Consider the following 17,051-nt stretch of genomic DNA (forward strand, 5'->3'; position numbering starts at 1 on the left):
TAAATACAAAAAAATAAGAAAATGTATTGAATTTTTGTATGTATGGGGTTTCTCTCAGGTTCATATGTCAATGTGAGAGAACTTGTGGGGCCTGTAAGATCCATCATAAGTCCCGTTTTAATGATTTGAACTGTTTATTCATGAAAAAAATAGTTCAACCTAATAATCGCAATATTTTTATTTTATTGTATTTGTCTCTAATAAAATAAATAGTATATTTTCAATAATCGTAATGTTTTTATTTTATTATATTTGTCTCCAAAAAAATATTCGGCAAATATATTTTAAAAAATAGACCATCTAATTTTTAGCGGTGGTGCTAAATACACTAATTAATATACTAATTAGTGTACCAACACTAGTTATGACATTATTATTGACCTTACTCATTAATCACATTACAAATACTAAAAACCTCTTAAATTATGCCACATTATCCATTGGTACATTAGTTGGTATACTAGTTAGTATACTAATTAGTTCATATAACATTATTTAGTTTCTAGATACAAACATAATAAAATAAAAATGCTATAATTATTGAATTGACTTAATCTTTTTCATGAATGATATACATTGAGAGATTTATAAAATAAAAAATTCATATCATCAAAACGGGACCTATAATGGGATTTATGGGTCTCTTAAATTCTTTTATGTTAAGATTTATAAAATAAACTCAACTTTTTTCTATAAAGTGAATTTAAAATTTTTTTTTTTAGTCTACAATTTTTATACGTAAATGTAAAAAATAAATAAATAAATTAAAAAATTATTTTTGTAAAATCCAAAGCAAACAGTGTGAACATTCGAAAACTCCACTCGTTTTTCAACACAAAGTGAGGAGAGTTTGAGTTTGATTCGTTCTCTGCTGGCCAGCTAGGGCTAGAAATTACGCGGAGATATCGTGCCCCCCTTCCAAAACCAACAATGGATTCCCAGAAGTCTTCGCTCCCTCCTTTCCGCCTTGTAATTTCTGTGCATTTCACTCCTCACTCACTCTTCTTTGTCATTGACTCAAATTCACGACTTTGCTTCCAACAACCATACCAATCATACATTTCTTTCTTTATATGTATGTGTACATATATATATATATATATATATATATATGTAGATTCTGTTGTTGTATTTTCTATTTCAAACTCTGCAACTAGAGAACTAACTTGAATTCTGTTTCCTCTGCCTCAGCCTCTGGGTCTGTGTTCCGTACAATTCCCCCAAACTGCAGAGTCTTCGATCTGCTGGGTCTCTCCCCAGGTATTTATTACTATTTATTTTTCAATTCTTTAATTGGGTTCTTTCTCTTTTGATGGGATTTAAACCGTGCTGTGCTGTGCTGTGCATCTACTTTGATATATCCATCTAGCGTTGGGTTTCAAGTTCAAATCTGAACTTGGACAGAACTTGATGGGCTTATATACCCCCCACATGGTTCTGTTTTGATGGTCCGAATGAAAAAATTATGTTGATCTAATATTCGTAATGTTTTTATTTTTTCTGGCTCTAATAAACGATAAATATGCTTTTAAAAATAGGTAATTAAATTTTTTGGACATAAATATAATAAACTAAGAAGACTATGATTATCGGATTGTCCTAGTTTTTTTCAATGGATGATAGACACGAAGTGCAAAATGAACTATTTGGATTATGGAAACATGAATTGTGGTGGGCCCTACAAGCCTCTCGAGCTCTCTCAAATTTAGATTTGAAATTGAGAGAAGCCTAACGCATAACTATTTGGTTGCCAAGAAAGTTGAGGGGATAACATGGTTCTGCATTGAATTTGTATGGCAAGAGTGTGTAGGTTAAATTTGGTAACTTGCCAGTTTTACAACAGAAAACATAAACATGTTCTGATTTGTTTTGTATTTTTTCAAAAAATTCCATTATATTTGGTTTTGTTTTTAGAATCTGTTTCCTAAAACTCTTTTAGGAACTATTTTTTGCAACCAAAAAATAAAATAAAATAAAAAAGAAAACAATATGAAATAATGAGTACATTGTGAAATGACTTTGGTGACGAATTTTGTGTAAAGATTTTGAATGAATAGTATTTTCCAACAATTATATATAGGTCCAATGGAATCATGTAGTGAATAGGAATAAAAAAATAAAAAACTATGTGATGTAAGCCAGATTTCCATATGACCAGCATGCATTCGAATTGAGAAGGGAAGCATTTGAATGATAAGCACACTGAAATTTTATTCTTGCTCTGCCAAATTTTAGAAGGTCCCATGTTCGAATGAAAGATGTCCATGTTCAAATCGACCCTATGGGCTTACCACAGGCTTATTTTGATGATACATCCGTTCATCTTTTGGACCCTTGTGTGCCATCAATGAAATAAATCAGATTGATTCAATAATAGTAGGCACTAGCAGTTGACCCGTGCCATGGGCGTGATATTTTTTTTTTTCAAAAAATATTTGATGGTATAACGTGTATTATAAAAGAATAATTTTAATTTTAATTAAAATTAAAATTAAAATTAAAATTAAAATTAAAGTATGATTTTAATTATTTATTTTGATAATATTGACACTATCGTTCTATAAAATTGTTACTTGAATATTTATATATATTAATTTTAGTTAACTTGTTTGTGTATTTCGATAATTTTAGTTCTATCGTATTAAAAAAGTATATTTATCATATAATAATTTTGTATGATATATATTAAATTATAAAATAGTAAAATAAATATTCATTTTGATATTAAAAATAATAGTTAAATTAGAAGAAGAATTAGTAACATAAAATTAAAAGTAATTCTAACTATTCAATTTTCTTTTATATTCATTTGGAAAATAAAAATATGTAGAAATAGAAATTATATAAAATTTATTAAAAAAATTAAATATAAATATGTAGTTGGATTATGATTTTATTTAATATATATATATATATATATTAAATTATAAGATTGTAAAATAAACACTCGTAATTAAATTAAAATATTAAATATATAAAAGAAATTCAACAACGACTAATCAAGAAAGAATCACATAACAATATCTAAACCTAAAAAGAAAAAATAATGAAAACATCCAAATGATAAATACAACTTAGTACGTGAAATGATTAATCATCTGTAATATAATATCAAAACATAAAAGAATTTACTGTTCAACAATTGAAAAAGTAACTCAAACATTAAATCCAAACTTTAGAGGTTCCTCGAGAGTATCATTGTTGTGCAGTTTTTTTTTTTTTTTTTTCGTGAGTTGTGATTATATAAAATAATATAGGAAATGAAGTATAATTTCATATATAGAATCACTATAAAATTTAAACGACAAATCCATAATGTAGAAAAATATATAATTGATATTGGGTATACTATATAGAATAATGAATGGGAAAATAAGAAGAAAAAAAAACAATTTAGCATTAAAAAAATATATCCTAATAATACCATTGAAAGAATTAAGAAGAAAAACGTAAAATCAAAAATTGGTATTGAGTTTGTGGATTATTTTAATTTATCAAAATATATGGAAGAAAAATATTTGTCAAATAAAGTCTATATAAAATAGGTAAAGTCTATGAAGCGCAAACACCTCTCCGAGGGCTACGTATCAATGTCGGACACGCGGTGGACGGGTGCCCGACACGTCACAAAAGTGTCCCTTTTTTTTTTTTTTTTTTTTTTGTAGCCGGACACGTTTCGGACACCGCGGGGTCAAAATTTTTTTTTTAAACTTCAAGTGGGGGTCAATTTGTAAAAACAAAAATTGAAAAAATTAAGGGAAAATTACCAAGAAGTCTTTTTTGAAAAATGTGTAGTCTATTTAATCCCATAACCTTTTGTTTATACCCAAAAGTCCTATAACATTATTCTTCTTCTCTGCCTCTCTTCTTCTCTGCCTCTTTTGCTCTTTGTGATTTCTGGCAATCGTTGATGGGTAGCCAAATCTTGCTTCTTTTCTTTTTCTTTCTGATATATAGTCACCGGCGACCAACGACTACCATCGATTAGGATTCACTGGCAACCACTGACTGCCGACTTCTTACTTCACCCTCACCAACGGTAAAGAAGATTTGTTTCCGACGAAAAAGATGAGTAGATCTACTTAGATCTGATGTAGATCTGCATTAGATCTGAATAGATTTACATCAGATTTGGTTAGATCTAAACAAAAAATAGTTGTCGGAATACAATCCTCTCTCTATATCCGCCTTTCTCCTTCGATCTCTTATTTTTTTCTACATTTTCTCTGCTATACACTTTTCTTTTTCTGTTCTAATGGAGAAAATTTTTCAAGTTCTGAACAAGTTGTTTTCGAGTTTTAGTTACAGGCGGTGAAAACTGTAAAATTTTGCAGTTTCAAATTTTTTTGGTGCTGGAATGAATCATGGTTTAAAACTGTAAAATTTTGCAGTTTCAAATTTTTTTGGTACTGGAATGAATCATGGTATAAAACTGTAAAATTTCATGGTTTCATAACATTCTTTAGAATTGTAAAATTTTACAGTTTCATAACATGTTTTTCAGTTTGATTAATAAGGATAAATGCTTAATAGATTTTTGCTTTGAAACTGTAACATTTTACATTTTCAAAACTTACTTTTCAGTTTGATCAATATTTGAGATTATTTGCTTAAACCTTACAAAAATTGAAAAATAGCGTATCTTTTTCCCATTGTTGCCAGTTTTTGTCGTTTCATTTTTTTTTTCTTTTAGTTTATCAATATTTAGCACATTTTGCTATGTTTTTTCGCTCTAATTTCTCCATTTATTCTTTTTTTTTTTCCGGCAATATTCTAAACATTCCAGTGAGTCTCCAATAATATTCTTAACGTCCAGTGAACGTTCTGAACATTCCGGTGACTTCCATTAACGTTCTTAACACTCCGGTGAACTTCCGGCGATACTCCGGCGACTTCCCGGTGATATTGAACATTCTGACGAGTCTCCGGTGATCGTTTAATGGAAGTCCGATGGTAGTTTGATGTAACAGTGTTTGTAAATTTAAAAAAAAAAAATATATAGGATATTTTGGTCACAATTAAAAATATATAGGATTAATTGGTGCAAGTGTTTTATTTGAGGATTAAATGGGTCTTGAACTTTGTATATGGGACTTATTGGTAAGTTCCTCAAAAATTTTTTTTGGGTGAATAAGTTCCTCAAAAATTAAACCAAGCCCTAGCCTTGATTTCTAACAGAAAGAGGAGAAAAGGCTGAGAGAAGGCTGTAGGCAACTCGTTGCTCTTGCGAAGGTATGTTCTTCTTTCGATCTTCTTCTTCTGATCTTCTCCTTCTTTCGATCTTCTTCTACTTTTTGAGCTATGTATGCCAGTCGCTCTCTCTCTCTCTCTCTTTATTTGCTCTCTCAATTTCTTCTTCTTTCGATTTCTTCTTCTTTGACTTCTCTCTCTCTCTCTTCATTTTCTTTTTCCTTTTATATGTTGATTCACTCTCTCTCTCGTTCTCTCTCTGTGATATTCTTTGTTATATTGTTTTTTTTTTTTTTTTTTTTTTTGTGTGACTTTTCTCTCTATCTCTATTATTTATTTATGTTTTTTTTTTGTTTATTTATTATTTATTTATATTCTTTTTTCGATTGATTAGTTTATTTATTTATTTATTTTCTCTGCCTTTTAATTTTTTTTGTTCGTAATTTTATGACATAAAATAAATAAATTTAATTATATATATTGAACGTGTCCCTAACGTGTCATGTACCCCATTTTTTGAAAATTTACATGTCCACGTGTCCTTGTCGTGTCACGTGTCCGTATTTGTGCTTCATAGGATAAAGTTTAGTATAATTTAAATTAAGATTGGATTTGTATAGAATTTTATATGTAATTAAGAAAATATATGCTGACGTGGCTCTCGTAGAAAAAAAAAAAAAAAAAAGTAAGCCCTTATAATGTGCTACTTAAGCATAGAAAAAACACTACTTTAATTATATATATATATATATATATATATATATATGATGTGATTTCATCATATTTATCTTAAAAAAATAGGCCGTCTATTTTCAAAATCATACATGTCATCCATTTTTTTTTAAAACAAGTATGATGAATCATGTGGCCACAATTATTGGATCAATTTTGATTTTTTCACAAATTATCTACTCATAGAGTCCAAAAATATGAATAGTTCGGAATATGAAATTTAGGGCTTGTGGTGAGCCCAATGGACCGAATTGGATGGGTCTAGTCCTCTCCCCAAATGGAGAGAAGTTGGATTCATTCTGTATTATTTTTCTCCTTTTGGTAAATGAGAAGGCCTGTATTTACCTATTCAACTCTGCGTCAGTATGAATTGTCAACTCAGGCCTATTATAATAATCTTAAATGACTGGATTTTAATATTGGTGACCCTTGTGTTGTATATCCTCAACACCATGCTTTATCTAATTTAAAAAATGTACTTACCATGTCACATCTGTTTCATATGCTGAAGAGCGGGTATGATATCAAACAAGTTTGCTCTATCACGATTTGGAAGGAGTCTCTCTTTTCAATCTTGCTTCCCGGAAGCAAAGTCTGCAGATGCTAAGTCTCCTGAGGACAATGATACTAGAATAAGCATTAAATGCTCTTACAATGAATTATATAACGAGGACAACATCTCGCCACACGAAGTTGACCGTGAGATTTCACCAGCTTCCCATAGTGGTAAACTCTCTGTTCCAGCAGTGCCACCAGAAATAACTGATTTATACCCATCGATTTCCGACTCACAGAACTCTAATCCCGGTGTTCAAATGCTTCAAATAGATTCAAACTTGGCTACTGTTCGGCAAGTGGGAGGAAGTGGTACCCATGTCAGTTTAAATCAATCCACGAGACAAATTGATCCTGGCTATCCTCTGATGAGTGAAAGCACTGACTTTGAGGCGGCAGATAGCTTCACTAATTTTCCACTAGCCACAGTGCCTTATTCAGGTGGAATTTCTGGTAAGTTCTTTGAGGATTATTTGGGCTTTCAGAACATGATGAACATTCTTTTTGCATGATTCATATTGGATAAAATGCTTCTTTGACACTGTTTTGCATTGCGGGAACATTGTTTGTTGGAATGTCAAGCCTAAGAATGTGGGTTCAAGTCTAAGGACCTCCACTTTGTGCAAGTAATGTCAGAAGTTAAAAAGTCTACCCTGTACCCAATTCATCCCTCCTAGCTACCAACAGTGACTAATGGATTTTTGATGCCTTCTGATTTTCTTGTGCAGAATTTGGTTATGGTTGACATGTTAATCTGTAAGCAAAAATCTGAATCATACATGCATTGAAAATTATGTTTATCGATTTAAATCTCTAATACTGTGTTATGGGTAGAAACCTTTATGTCTCTTTGGTATGTATTGATTGCCCTTTTCTGAAAACTTGACCCTCGGCAATGTATGGACAACCTTAATGCAAAAGATAACGGGAGTGATGAAATTTGTTTTCATGGAGAATGGAAGTAGAAGATAATTCATATATCATATAAGACTTTCCTCACCAGTACAAGTTAAGGAAAAAAGATGCGAAGCTGTATTACCACAGCCTCTTTGGTTGCTTTCTCAAATGAGAAAATTGCCCCTTCTTTATTAGAAGGCTGTAAGAATAGTATTTTCCAGAAATAATTGTTTACTATCATCAAAATCTATGTTGAACACCAATAAGATTGAGCCACAAATGCAAAACAGCTTTGACTTTTTCTCTATCTTTGGTAATGAACAGTTATTACAAGGTCTCCTAATATTCATGTGACTTAATCAAGGGGGTAACATGGCAGCCACCAACTTTGGGAATCTAGGACTGGCATGCTGCATGTCACAGAAAGTTTAGGTTATCACATATTATGCTAGGATATCTGTGCTTGTCAGAAGAACATCAATCAATGGAATTTTTTTTTTTTTTTTTTGAGAAAAATATATTTGAGCCATCTCTGTCTGCTTTCTATTCTGAGTTCTAAATTCAACTACTGGCCTGGGTGCAAACATGGGTGTTGATGCTTGAATTTTTTCAGGGGAGATAAAAGGCAGTGGTCGTAGAACATATGTCGTCCTATATTTAGCTGCCCTCAAAGGTGATTGGGAAATGGCCGAAGATTTTCTGGAATTTAATCCACTAGCACTGCATGCTAGGATTACAAGGAATTCAGAAACTGCTCTTCATATTGCAGCTGGGGCAAGACACACGAGGTTTGTAGAGGAGCTAGTAAAATTGATGAAACCAGAAGACTTGGCACTTCAGAACAAGGTAGGAAACACAGCACTTTGTTTTGCTGCTGCATCCGGAATCAGACAAATTGCTGAAGTGATGGTGAATAAGAGTAAAACTTTGCCTTCAATTAGAGGTAGTAGAGGAGCCCTGCCACTGTATATGGCTGCTTTGTTGGGACATAGAGACATGGTCTTGTATCTCTACTCTGTGACGGAAAAAGAAATCATGACTGAGGAAGATTGCATTGGTCTACTTATTGCTACTATCACTGCCAATTTATTTGGTCAGTAACTTTCACCATGCTACAAATTTTTTTAAAAAAAACTATAATAATAGTAATAATAAATACATAAATAAAACTTTAAACCATGCTAGAGAGATCTTTAACCCCATGGGGTTGGCCGAGCAGTAAATACTTGAGAATAAGATCCGAGATCTCGAGTTCGAGTCTCCTAAGGGGGCCACTGGAGGCTTGTCTAGTCATTAACGTTAGGGCCTCTAGGGATTAGTTCTCGGCTGTCTAGGTATGAGGTAACTTGGATGTAGTTGGGCTGGGCTGGGTGGGAGATACCCTGAATTAGCAAAAAATGCTACAGAGATCTTTAGTTGCTGCAAGTAACTTGAAATACAGTCATCCATACCATTCTTTGCCTTTAATTATATACTTTCCTCAGCATGAGGTCTTGGAATTAACACACAGGCCTGTCTTCAACACCTACCTAAACTAGCCATCCCGCCTTCATGGGCCATCTTAGGTTGGTCTCATCTGTGCAGGAAATATATATACTATATATATATATATGTGTGTGTGTGTGTGTGTGTGTGTGTCTTTTAATCCTCTTATTTTAAGGTATGCTTCTTTGCTAAATTTAGGTTGATCTTTTTGTTTTTGATGGGTAAGGTAAATAGACTCGAACTTGGGTCTCTTTATTTGGGAAAGTTGTGACCTGAGCCGTTGAGTGTACCCTACGTGACTAGGTTGATCTTTTAGAAATAAATGGCAGAGCTTCCCTACACTAATGACTGGTCAATTATGATTCACTCATCAGCTAAACACTATTGAAAAGGAAATATGAAAATAATGAGTAATGACTAGTTTCTGTTAATTTACCAGATGTAGCTTTGAATATAATTCAGCAGCACCCTGAATTAGCTACAGCTCGGGATGGAAATGGGGACACAGCACTTCATGTTTTAGCTCGAAAGCCGTCAGCCTTTCTGAGCGGAAATCAGCTTACAGTCTGGCAGAGGTGCCTCTACTCATGTTAGTAATTTTGACTGTTGTTTCCTTGTTGCAACTTGCCAGTGTTATTGTTATAGTGGATTAGTCATTGTTCTATTAATCTTCACTTGTCAAGTTTTTATTAGAGTATGATACTTAATATTTGTTGATACTTAATAGTTGTGGACACCAAATCATTTCAATCTAGAGAGACTGCTAAGAGGCAACAATTGCAGGAGAGTGACAATGACAAAAACAGTTTAGGGGTACACCGTGAAACCCTTTTTCTGACGTAGGACGGGTGTAGGTAACACTCTTCTGCTAGTAAGTGAGCCTAACTTGGATTTGTGGCAGTCCTAAAGTAGGCTTTTGTTGCTGATTTTAATTGGTTTTGTGGCTTGAACAATGGCAAAAATATAGAGGTTTATAGGGTTATATGTAGCAACAAAAGTGGCGTACAATTTTTGTGTTCCCTTGACAAAACCTCCCACAAATGTGTTGTATGTGTCTCAAGTCTAACGTAAGATGTAGTCTCCTCCTGTTTGTGCCATGGGTAGATGGAAAGGATTCTGATTTTTTTTTCATTATTATAAGGTTTCTATTGGGTAATGGTTGTTTTCGTGTACAAGGAACCAAAGTTGCTGGTCTTTATCTTTTGAATGTTGGAAATTACATAAGATTAGCACATAGTAATGTGAGTGTAATGAAAAAAAGATAGCAAAATAGGTTTGATTCCTAATCCATTATATGATTAAAAATTACATGAATCTTCTTTTACAACAAAAATGCGTAGAGAACCTTTTGAAAATCCAAAAGATCTAAAAACGAAATAAATATAATTTATGTAGAAATTTAATGTATAAAGAGAAATGATTGTATTATTGATTGTTGTATGTTATATTTTACAAATGGTGAGGGGCTCCTTATATAGGAGATGTAGTAGAGTAGGTGGTGGTAGTAGGTGTGTAGTAGGTGGTAGTAGGTGGTGGTAGGTGTAGTAGGTGGAGTAGGTGATGGTAGGTTTTAACAGCCCCCGCAAACTCAAGGGGGATAGGAACTAACCAACTTGAGTTTGGAGAGAGTAACAAAACAAGAAAATAATCTGAAAAATAAAAAATGGATAGGAGACACTGTATGGTCGTGTCAGACCGTTGTAGAAGACTGTATGGTTATGGCAGACCGATGTAGAAGACACTGGCTCGTGTTGGACCGATGTAGAAGACAGTTTATGGGGTCATGTCGAACCGATGTAGCAGACAATGTTGTGACAGTTGTTGTGACAGTTTACGGAGTCTTGCTGGACCCTTGTAGAAACTAACCGGAATCAATGTCGGGACAGTTTACAGAGTCTTGTTGGACCCATGAAGGAGCTAACCGGAATCAATGTCAGGACAGTTTACAGAGTCTTGTCGGACCCTTGTAGAAACTAACCGGAATCAATGTCGGGAAAGTTTACAGAGTCTTGTCGGACCCTTAAAAAGTCGCACCCTCAAAAGGTGTGCCCAATCTTTCAAAAGGCGTGCCATCAAAAGGCGTGCCCAATCCATAAAAAGGCGTGCCATCAAAAGGCGAGCCCAAGTCATAAAAATATGTGCCGGACATGATGGCGAGGCGCGTCACCACATTGGCTTGCGCGCCCGTTTTGTCGTCTGGCGTCAAGTGGCGCATGATGCGCGTGTCTGCCTCTTCATCATGGTCTTTATAAACCGAAGCGGAGGCTGAGGCTTGGAAGCATAACAAACCAGTTGAAACCTCTTCGTTCTCTGAGAGCTTGTCGCTAAGAGCTGCAAATCTTTAAACACTCTGTAACCAACCCTTCTCTGAAACACTCAGCAACCCATAACATGGCCTCGTCTTCCCGTTCAGCTACCCAGAATATGGCCTCTTCGTCCCGTGGTCTGCTCACTCTCTTTCCCGACCTCAACGAGTCAACAAGAGAGATAACTGGTGCGGTGGCCAGTGAACCTCAACCAAGTGCCTCTGGTTTTGCTCCGTTGAACTTTCCGATGCGGTTGGTGGAGCAAAAAATGGCGGTGCAAACTGATATTGAGGCCAATCAGTATACTTTGAAGTCATGTGTGGAGACCATGACGGCGGTCACAAACCTGTCGCACCGGCTGCAGAGTAGGACAAATGAGGTGCAGCAGTTAAACGCCCAACTGGCTTTGCTCCAGCGCATGTATAAGGATGCGCGAGCAGAGATAAGTGTGCTAAAGGCGGAAAATAAGGAGCTGAAGCGGAAGGCCACCGTGATGTTCCGATTTGGAGGGCCGCCATATGCTGCAGTGGAGGAGCAGGAGGGAGTGAACGTGCTCGGTGGCGTGGGAAACACGGAGGCAGCACCGGCAAGGGCGGCCCAGGACGGAGGCAAAAAGAAGAGACCTGCAGTAGAGTAGAGAAGGGAAAAAAAAAATCTCACTGTGCCGATTTGTGTTGGTTTTTTTTTTTTTTGTTTTTTTTGGTGTAAAATGGTGATCAGGGTGAGCCCCGACACGAATAAAAGGAGTTTGGTGTGCAGTTCGTCTTCTTCCTTTTTTTTTTTTTTGTTTTTTTTTTTGTTTTTTTTTTTTTTGGTAGTGTTTTGTGTAAAAATAAAAATAAAAGGAAAGAAAACAAGGGATAAAGAAAATAGATAAAAAATATTGGTAGATGAATTATATGAAAAACATCAGTGTGGTAAATAAAATAAAATAAAATAAAGAGTTGAAAAAGCAGAGGTGGGTGAATCTGTGGGCTCGGATGTGGAGAGAGGGTGGTATGTTTAAATAAAAGAAGAGTGGTGAATAATATAAAAATAAAAAGAAACGAAAAGAGGGGGACAAAAGTTGGTGTCTGGGTATGATGATAAAGAAATAAGAAAAGAGGGGGACAAAAGTTGGGCGGTGGCTTTAGTCAAAAAAGTGAAAACTTTCCATTGAGATAGCATCTTGTGTTGGGGAGCTCAGCAGATAGAGAATAAAGACATTTCCAAGCTGACTCTTTGAACTTATGGAGTTTCTTCCTCCTCAAATATGTTTCACCATCCTGCGTTCCATGTCCCTTTCCCAAAATTAGTCTTCTAGCTATTTTCTGTCAATCATGAGCCACTGAAAGAGATCAAAATTCAGAACTTAAAACCCACAATTAGTCATAGGTTGAACAGAAGTTACTGCCGCGAAGCATGAAAGAAAAATCAGTCATGATTTTTCAACCTCTCGATCCTCTGATTCAACTGCTCGATCCGAATAACCAAATGGGTGACGGAGTAGAGGAGCCAGTAGAAGATGAGTGCACAGGCGATGAGGAGGGCGTTGCGCTGCGACTTCATGATGGATTTCTGGTGGTGCAGGTGTTCGGTTGGGGTGCAGGAATCCGGTGATTCGCAGGAGGGTCTGGTCTCGTACTTCCAGTAGATGTCCATCAGGAGGAAGAGGCATGCGAAGCTTCTGCTGATGCTGTGATATGGGAGTCATCGAGGATGATTGAGTCACAGGCAATGACACTGGGGGCGAAGAATTTTGAGGTTGAATTTGGGAACTATTTTGCAGAGATGACGAAATAGGGAGTTGTGACTGTGGTTGTACATGAGAGTGTTGCCTACTAGATTGCTGAAATGACTGTTGGTTAGTTTGATTCACTGATTTTTGGTGTGGCTGTACCTGCTGGTGGTTTGAAGAAGCCATAACCGAAGGTTGAACAGCTTGGGGAGAAACTGGTAACATATGCCCAGAAGAAGTGGCTTGTGCAGCATGTCCTCCTTGATTGCTATTATCTGAATGAGAGAGCATCTGCTGGACTGGCTTTGATGAAGGAATTGCTTGGCCAGAATACATCTTTTGCTGAACGGTTTGAGGAGGTTGCATGTTACGGCGATTAGACCCTTCCGTAGACGATCGACGCCAGGGAGGGTGAGGAGGAGGACAACAGTGAGAGGAAGGGCAGTGGTGGTGGACTCGAAGAAATTTCAAGGTATGTCTAGAAAATTCTAGGGGACTAGGTTGAGGTCCGGCGGGCGGCCAAGGCGAAGTTGCCGCCCGCCGGTGAAGCAAAAATACTAGGTTCTAAACCTGCTCTGATACCATGTAGAAATTTAATGTATAAAGAGAAATGATTGTATTATTGATTGTTGTATGTTATATTTTACAAATGGTGAGGGGCTCCTTATATAGGAGATGTAGTGGAGTAGGTTGTAGTGGTAGGTGTGTAGTAGGTGGTGGTAGGTGTAGTAGGTGGAGTAGGTGATGGTAGGTTTTAACAATTTACAGTGACACATATATGGGCCCCTTAAATGTGTGAATTCACCATGGGATGGAACATTTTATTTAACATTTATTGGTAATATTGTAGATGTGATTGTGTATTTTCATTAAAGAATAATCTGGAGCTTGAGAACCAATTAGGAGGGAGAATAAAAATATTATGAAAAGATGCTCTTACGATTGAACCAAAATTTCCATAACCCAAAAGAACACATAAACTTCTAATCATCTTTTTAGTTCGGTTCCTTAATTTCTCCATTTTAGTTCTCATCTTGAAAGTTCTACTTTGGAATGTCCCAAAATTTCTTTGTTGGAAGCCTACTATTTCTCATGTTTCACAAGCTCTGTTTGACTTGATACTGCATGCAGTTCCAGGATTCAAGGTGATGTGTGACAAAAAGCTTATGCATACCCAAGCTGTGGAGCTCGTGAAGCGATTGTGGGACCAGGTTCTGTTACTAGATGACTCAAAAATCGGGGAGTTAATCAGGACTCCTTCTCGATTATTGTTTACCGCTGCTGAGTTGGGCATTGTGGAGTTCATTACTGTGCTTATTCGATCATATCCTGATCTACTCTGGAAAGTTGATGACCAAAGTCGAAGTATATTTCATGTTGCGGTTGCACATCGTCAGGAAAAGATTTTCAACCTAATATATGAGATAGGTGCTCTAAAGGATTTGATTGCAGCTTACAAAGATGAAAACAATGTCAACATGCTGCATTTGGCTGGAAAGCTAGCTCCCTCAAATCGACTCAAAACGGATTCTGGTGCGGCTTTGCAACTGCGACGAGAGTTGCAATGGTTCAAGGTTTACTTCTCTCCACTCGGCCCACCATAGTGATATTAAAAAAATGCAAACCAAAAATTAATTGTATTTTATTTGGGGGGTCTTTTATACTCTACTATTTTTCCTGCTAAACTATTTATTATTATTACTAGTCTATTGGGCACATTTTTCCCAGGGAAAGAATGACAGTTTTCCCCTAGCCTGTTTGGTTGTGTTTTATTTTCGGAAACACAAAAATTGTTTGACAAACTATTTCCAAAAACAGTTTTTGGATAAACTTTCTAAAAACAACCCATTTTTTAAGGAACATGAAAAAGTTATTTTCAATTTTTTGAAAATTATTTTCGCACAAAATGAAAAAGATCCGAAAACATGTGTTTTTCTTGTTTCATTTCCCAAAATACAGAAAACAACAACGAAAACAGAATCAAATGTGTTTCATTGGTGTCGAACTTATGTCTTGTTGTAACTACAGGAAGTAGAAAAGATTGTACAACCACTATATACAGAAATGAAAGACTCGGAGGGAAGAACACCACATATTCTATTTACGGAGGAGCACAAGGCCTTAATGCGTGAAGGAGAGAAGTGGATGAAGGATACTGCTTCGTCATGCATGGTGGTTGCGACTCTCATTGCCACGGTGATGTTTGCAGCCGCCTTCACTGTCCCAGGCGGCAATGACAACGACACTGGCCGGCCAATTCTTTTATCAGAAATGTCATTTATGGTTTTCGCAATTTCAGATGCGCTAGCATTATTCTCATCCGCTACTTCATTACTGATCTTCCTATCAATCCTCACCTCGCGCTATGCTGAAGAAGATTTTCTTGACTCGTTGCCCAGGAAGCTAATTCTAGGGCTTGCGACCCTCTTTATCTCCATTGCCACCATGATGACATCTTTTTGTGCCACCCTTTTTATTGTTCTTGACGGCAAATTGTCATGGGTTGCTATTCCAATGGTGGTAGTTGCGTGCATTCCTGCAACTCTGTTTGCGTTGTTACAGTTTCCGCTTTTCGTGGATATGGTGAGTCATACCTACAGGTCTGGCATGATCTTTCGGCCAAAAAATCATTTGTTGTATTAGATGATGGCAGAAGATTTTCATTATTGAGGTGAACATTGAAAACTTTCTTTAGATAGACCATGGCCTTGTTTGGTAGAGTTTGTAGAGCTTCTTATATATATATATATATATATATTGGGTAGTTTGTGCCAAGGTTTAGTGTAGTTTCTATTTACAGTGTGTTTTTAATTTCTACTTTTTAATTATCAATTGTTAACTTGCAAGAAGTTGTATTAAAGGGGCTCATATTTCAGGGTTATTGTTTATCGTTAGTTTCTTGTGTAGTATCTCTTTTTTTGTTACAAATTTCTGTATCCTTATCCTCTATAATAACTGAACCAATGCACTGTTGGAAGTAATTCCTAAAAGACGCAAAACTGAAAAATATATTTGAGTACATAAACTAAAAGATCAATGTGAAAAGTCCATTCCTAGATTTTAATAGCTTTCATATCTTCTGGTACAATTTTATGGGAATCTCTTCTCAAACCAGAATTAAAGTAGTAAGATAAAATAACAATTTTTGTTGTCATATTTTAAAATCAATTCTCTCAAATTTTTCTGATTTTTTCCCCATGATTGACCAATACTGATGGAGTTACTGTTGGCATCACCATTATTGTTGGGACAATAACAGGGATAGGATGAGTCTCAGCACTCTCCTTTTTAGTTGTCATAATTTGAAAAATTATAACACAATATAATAGCACATTATGCAAATAATGCAAAACTATATTTTAGAAAAGGCATAAATTTTCGAGTATATTACTTGCTTACGTAAAATCTCTATCACTAATTTATTTTATTGAATAAAAATTTCTTCTAGTATAAAAGAAAAGGAATTATTTTATGTTATATTACCAAAATAACCTTTTTATATTTTCAATCATTTTATTTCTTTTATTTTTATAGGGATAAAATTGGTATTATGAAAATAATGATTTCTTTTCTCTCCCAATCTCTCCATAAAAATATACTCCCACCAAAAGAAAATAAATTTTGTAAAACCTCAATTTAAAAAAAAAATAAAAATAAACTGCTATAACTTAGGTGCACAGAAATCTGTTACAATTCGATTTCACAAACTGAAATCTCAACAATTAGTTATACAGATTTTTTATGCAAGAATCAAAATCTGCAAAATCAACATCAGTAATGAAATATATATATATATATATATATCTAATAATAAAATCTCAACACAATGATTTATCTATATATATCTATTTCCACAAAATCTCAACAAAATGATTTATCTCCATGAATAATAAAACAAATCAATTTCAATATATAAGCAAAAACACAATTTCTGATTTAAGAATTAACCATTAGATTGTCTCAAATCAATTAGGATGTAACAAATAATTTTAGACTCAACCACACTGAATAATTCACTAGGTTATATCAATAACACACCCACACAGGATAAAATACTAGGTTGTATTACTGACCCACCCACACAAGATAAAACCTTATCTACTTCGTTCAATGTAGAATGAAAGCAGAGCAAATTTACGTTTCTCTCCCTAGCTTCTCTACCTCAAATC

General features: G+C 35.1%; 1 protein-coding gene across 11 annotated transcripts; it reads left to right on the plus strand.

Annotated features, from left to right (window-relative positions):
- The first annotated feature begins 812 nt into the window (after nt 1–812).
- LOC114284958 (protein ACCELERATED CELL DEATH 6) lies at nt 813–15,776 on the plus strand. 11 transcript variants are annotated; one of them, XM_082886114.1, is made up of 9 exons: nt 823–969; nt 1,192–1,260; nt 3,958–4,039; nt 4,787–5,232; nt 6,434–6,930; nt 7,988–8,467; nt 9,299–9,448; nt 14,014–14,456; nt 14,911–15,776. In XM_082886114.1, exons 5-9 carry the CDS (start codon nt 6,441–6,443, stop codon nt 15,523–15,525), a joined length of 2,178 nt encoding a protein of 725 aa, XP_082742240.1. In that variant the 5' UTR covers nt 823–969; nt 1,192–1,260; nt 3,958–4,039; nt 4,787–5,232; nt 6,434–6,440; the 3' UTR covers nt 15,526–15,776. The 11 variants fall into 11 exon arrangements, with proteins under 11 accessions (XP_028083715.2, XP_082742244.1, XP_028083716.2 ...); XM_028227912.2 differs by lacking the exon at nt 4,787–5,232 and having other exon boundaries at nt 837–1,075; nt 6,434–6,648; nt 6,751–6,930; XM_082886113.1 differs by having other exon boundaries at nt 933–1,075.
- Nucleotides 15,777–17,051: the final 1,275 nt, after the last annotated feature.

Source organism: Camellia sinensis, chromosome 9 (assembly GCF_055761805.1).
Source record: "Camellia sinensis isolate YWXY chromosome 9, ASM5576180v1, whole genome shotgun sequence".
Lineage (NCBI taxonomy): Eukaryota > Viridiplantae > Streptophyta > Magnoliopsida > Ericales > Theaceae > Camellia > Camellia sinensis.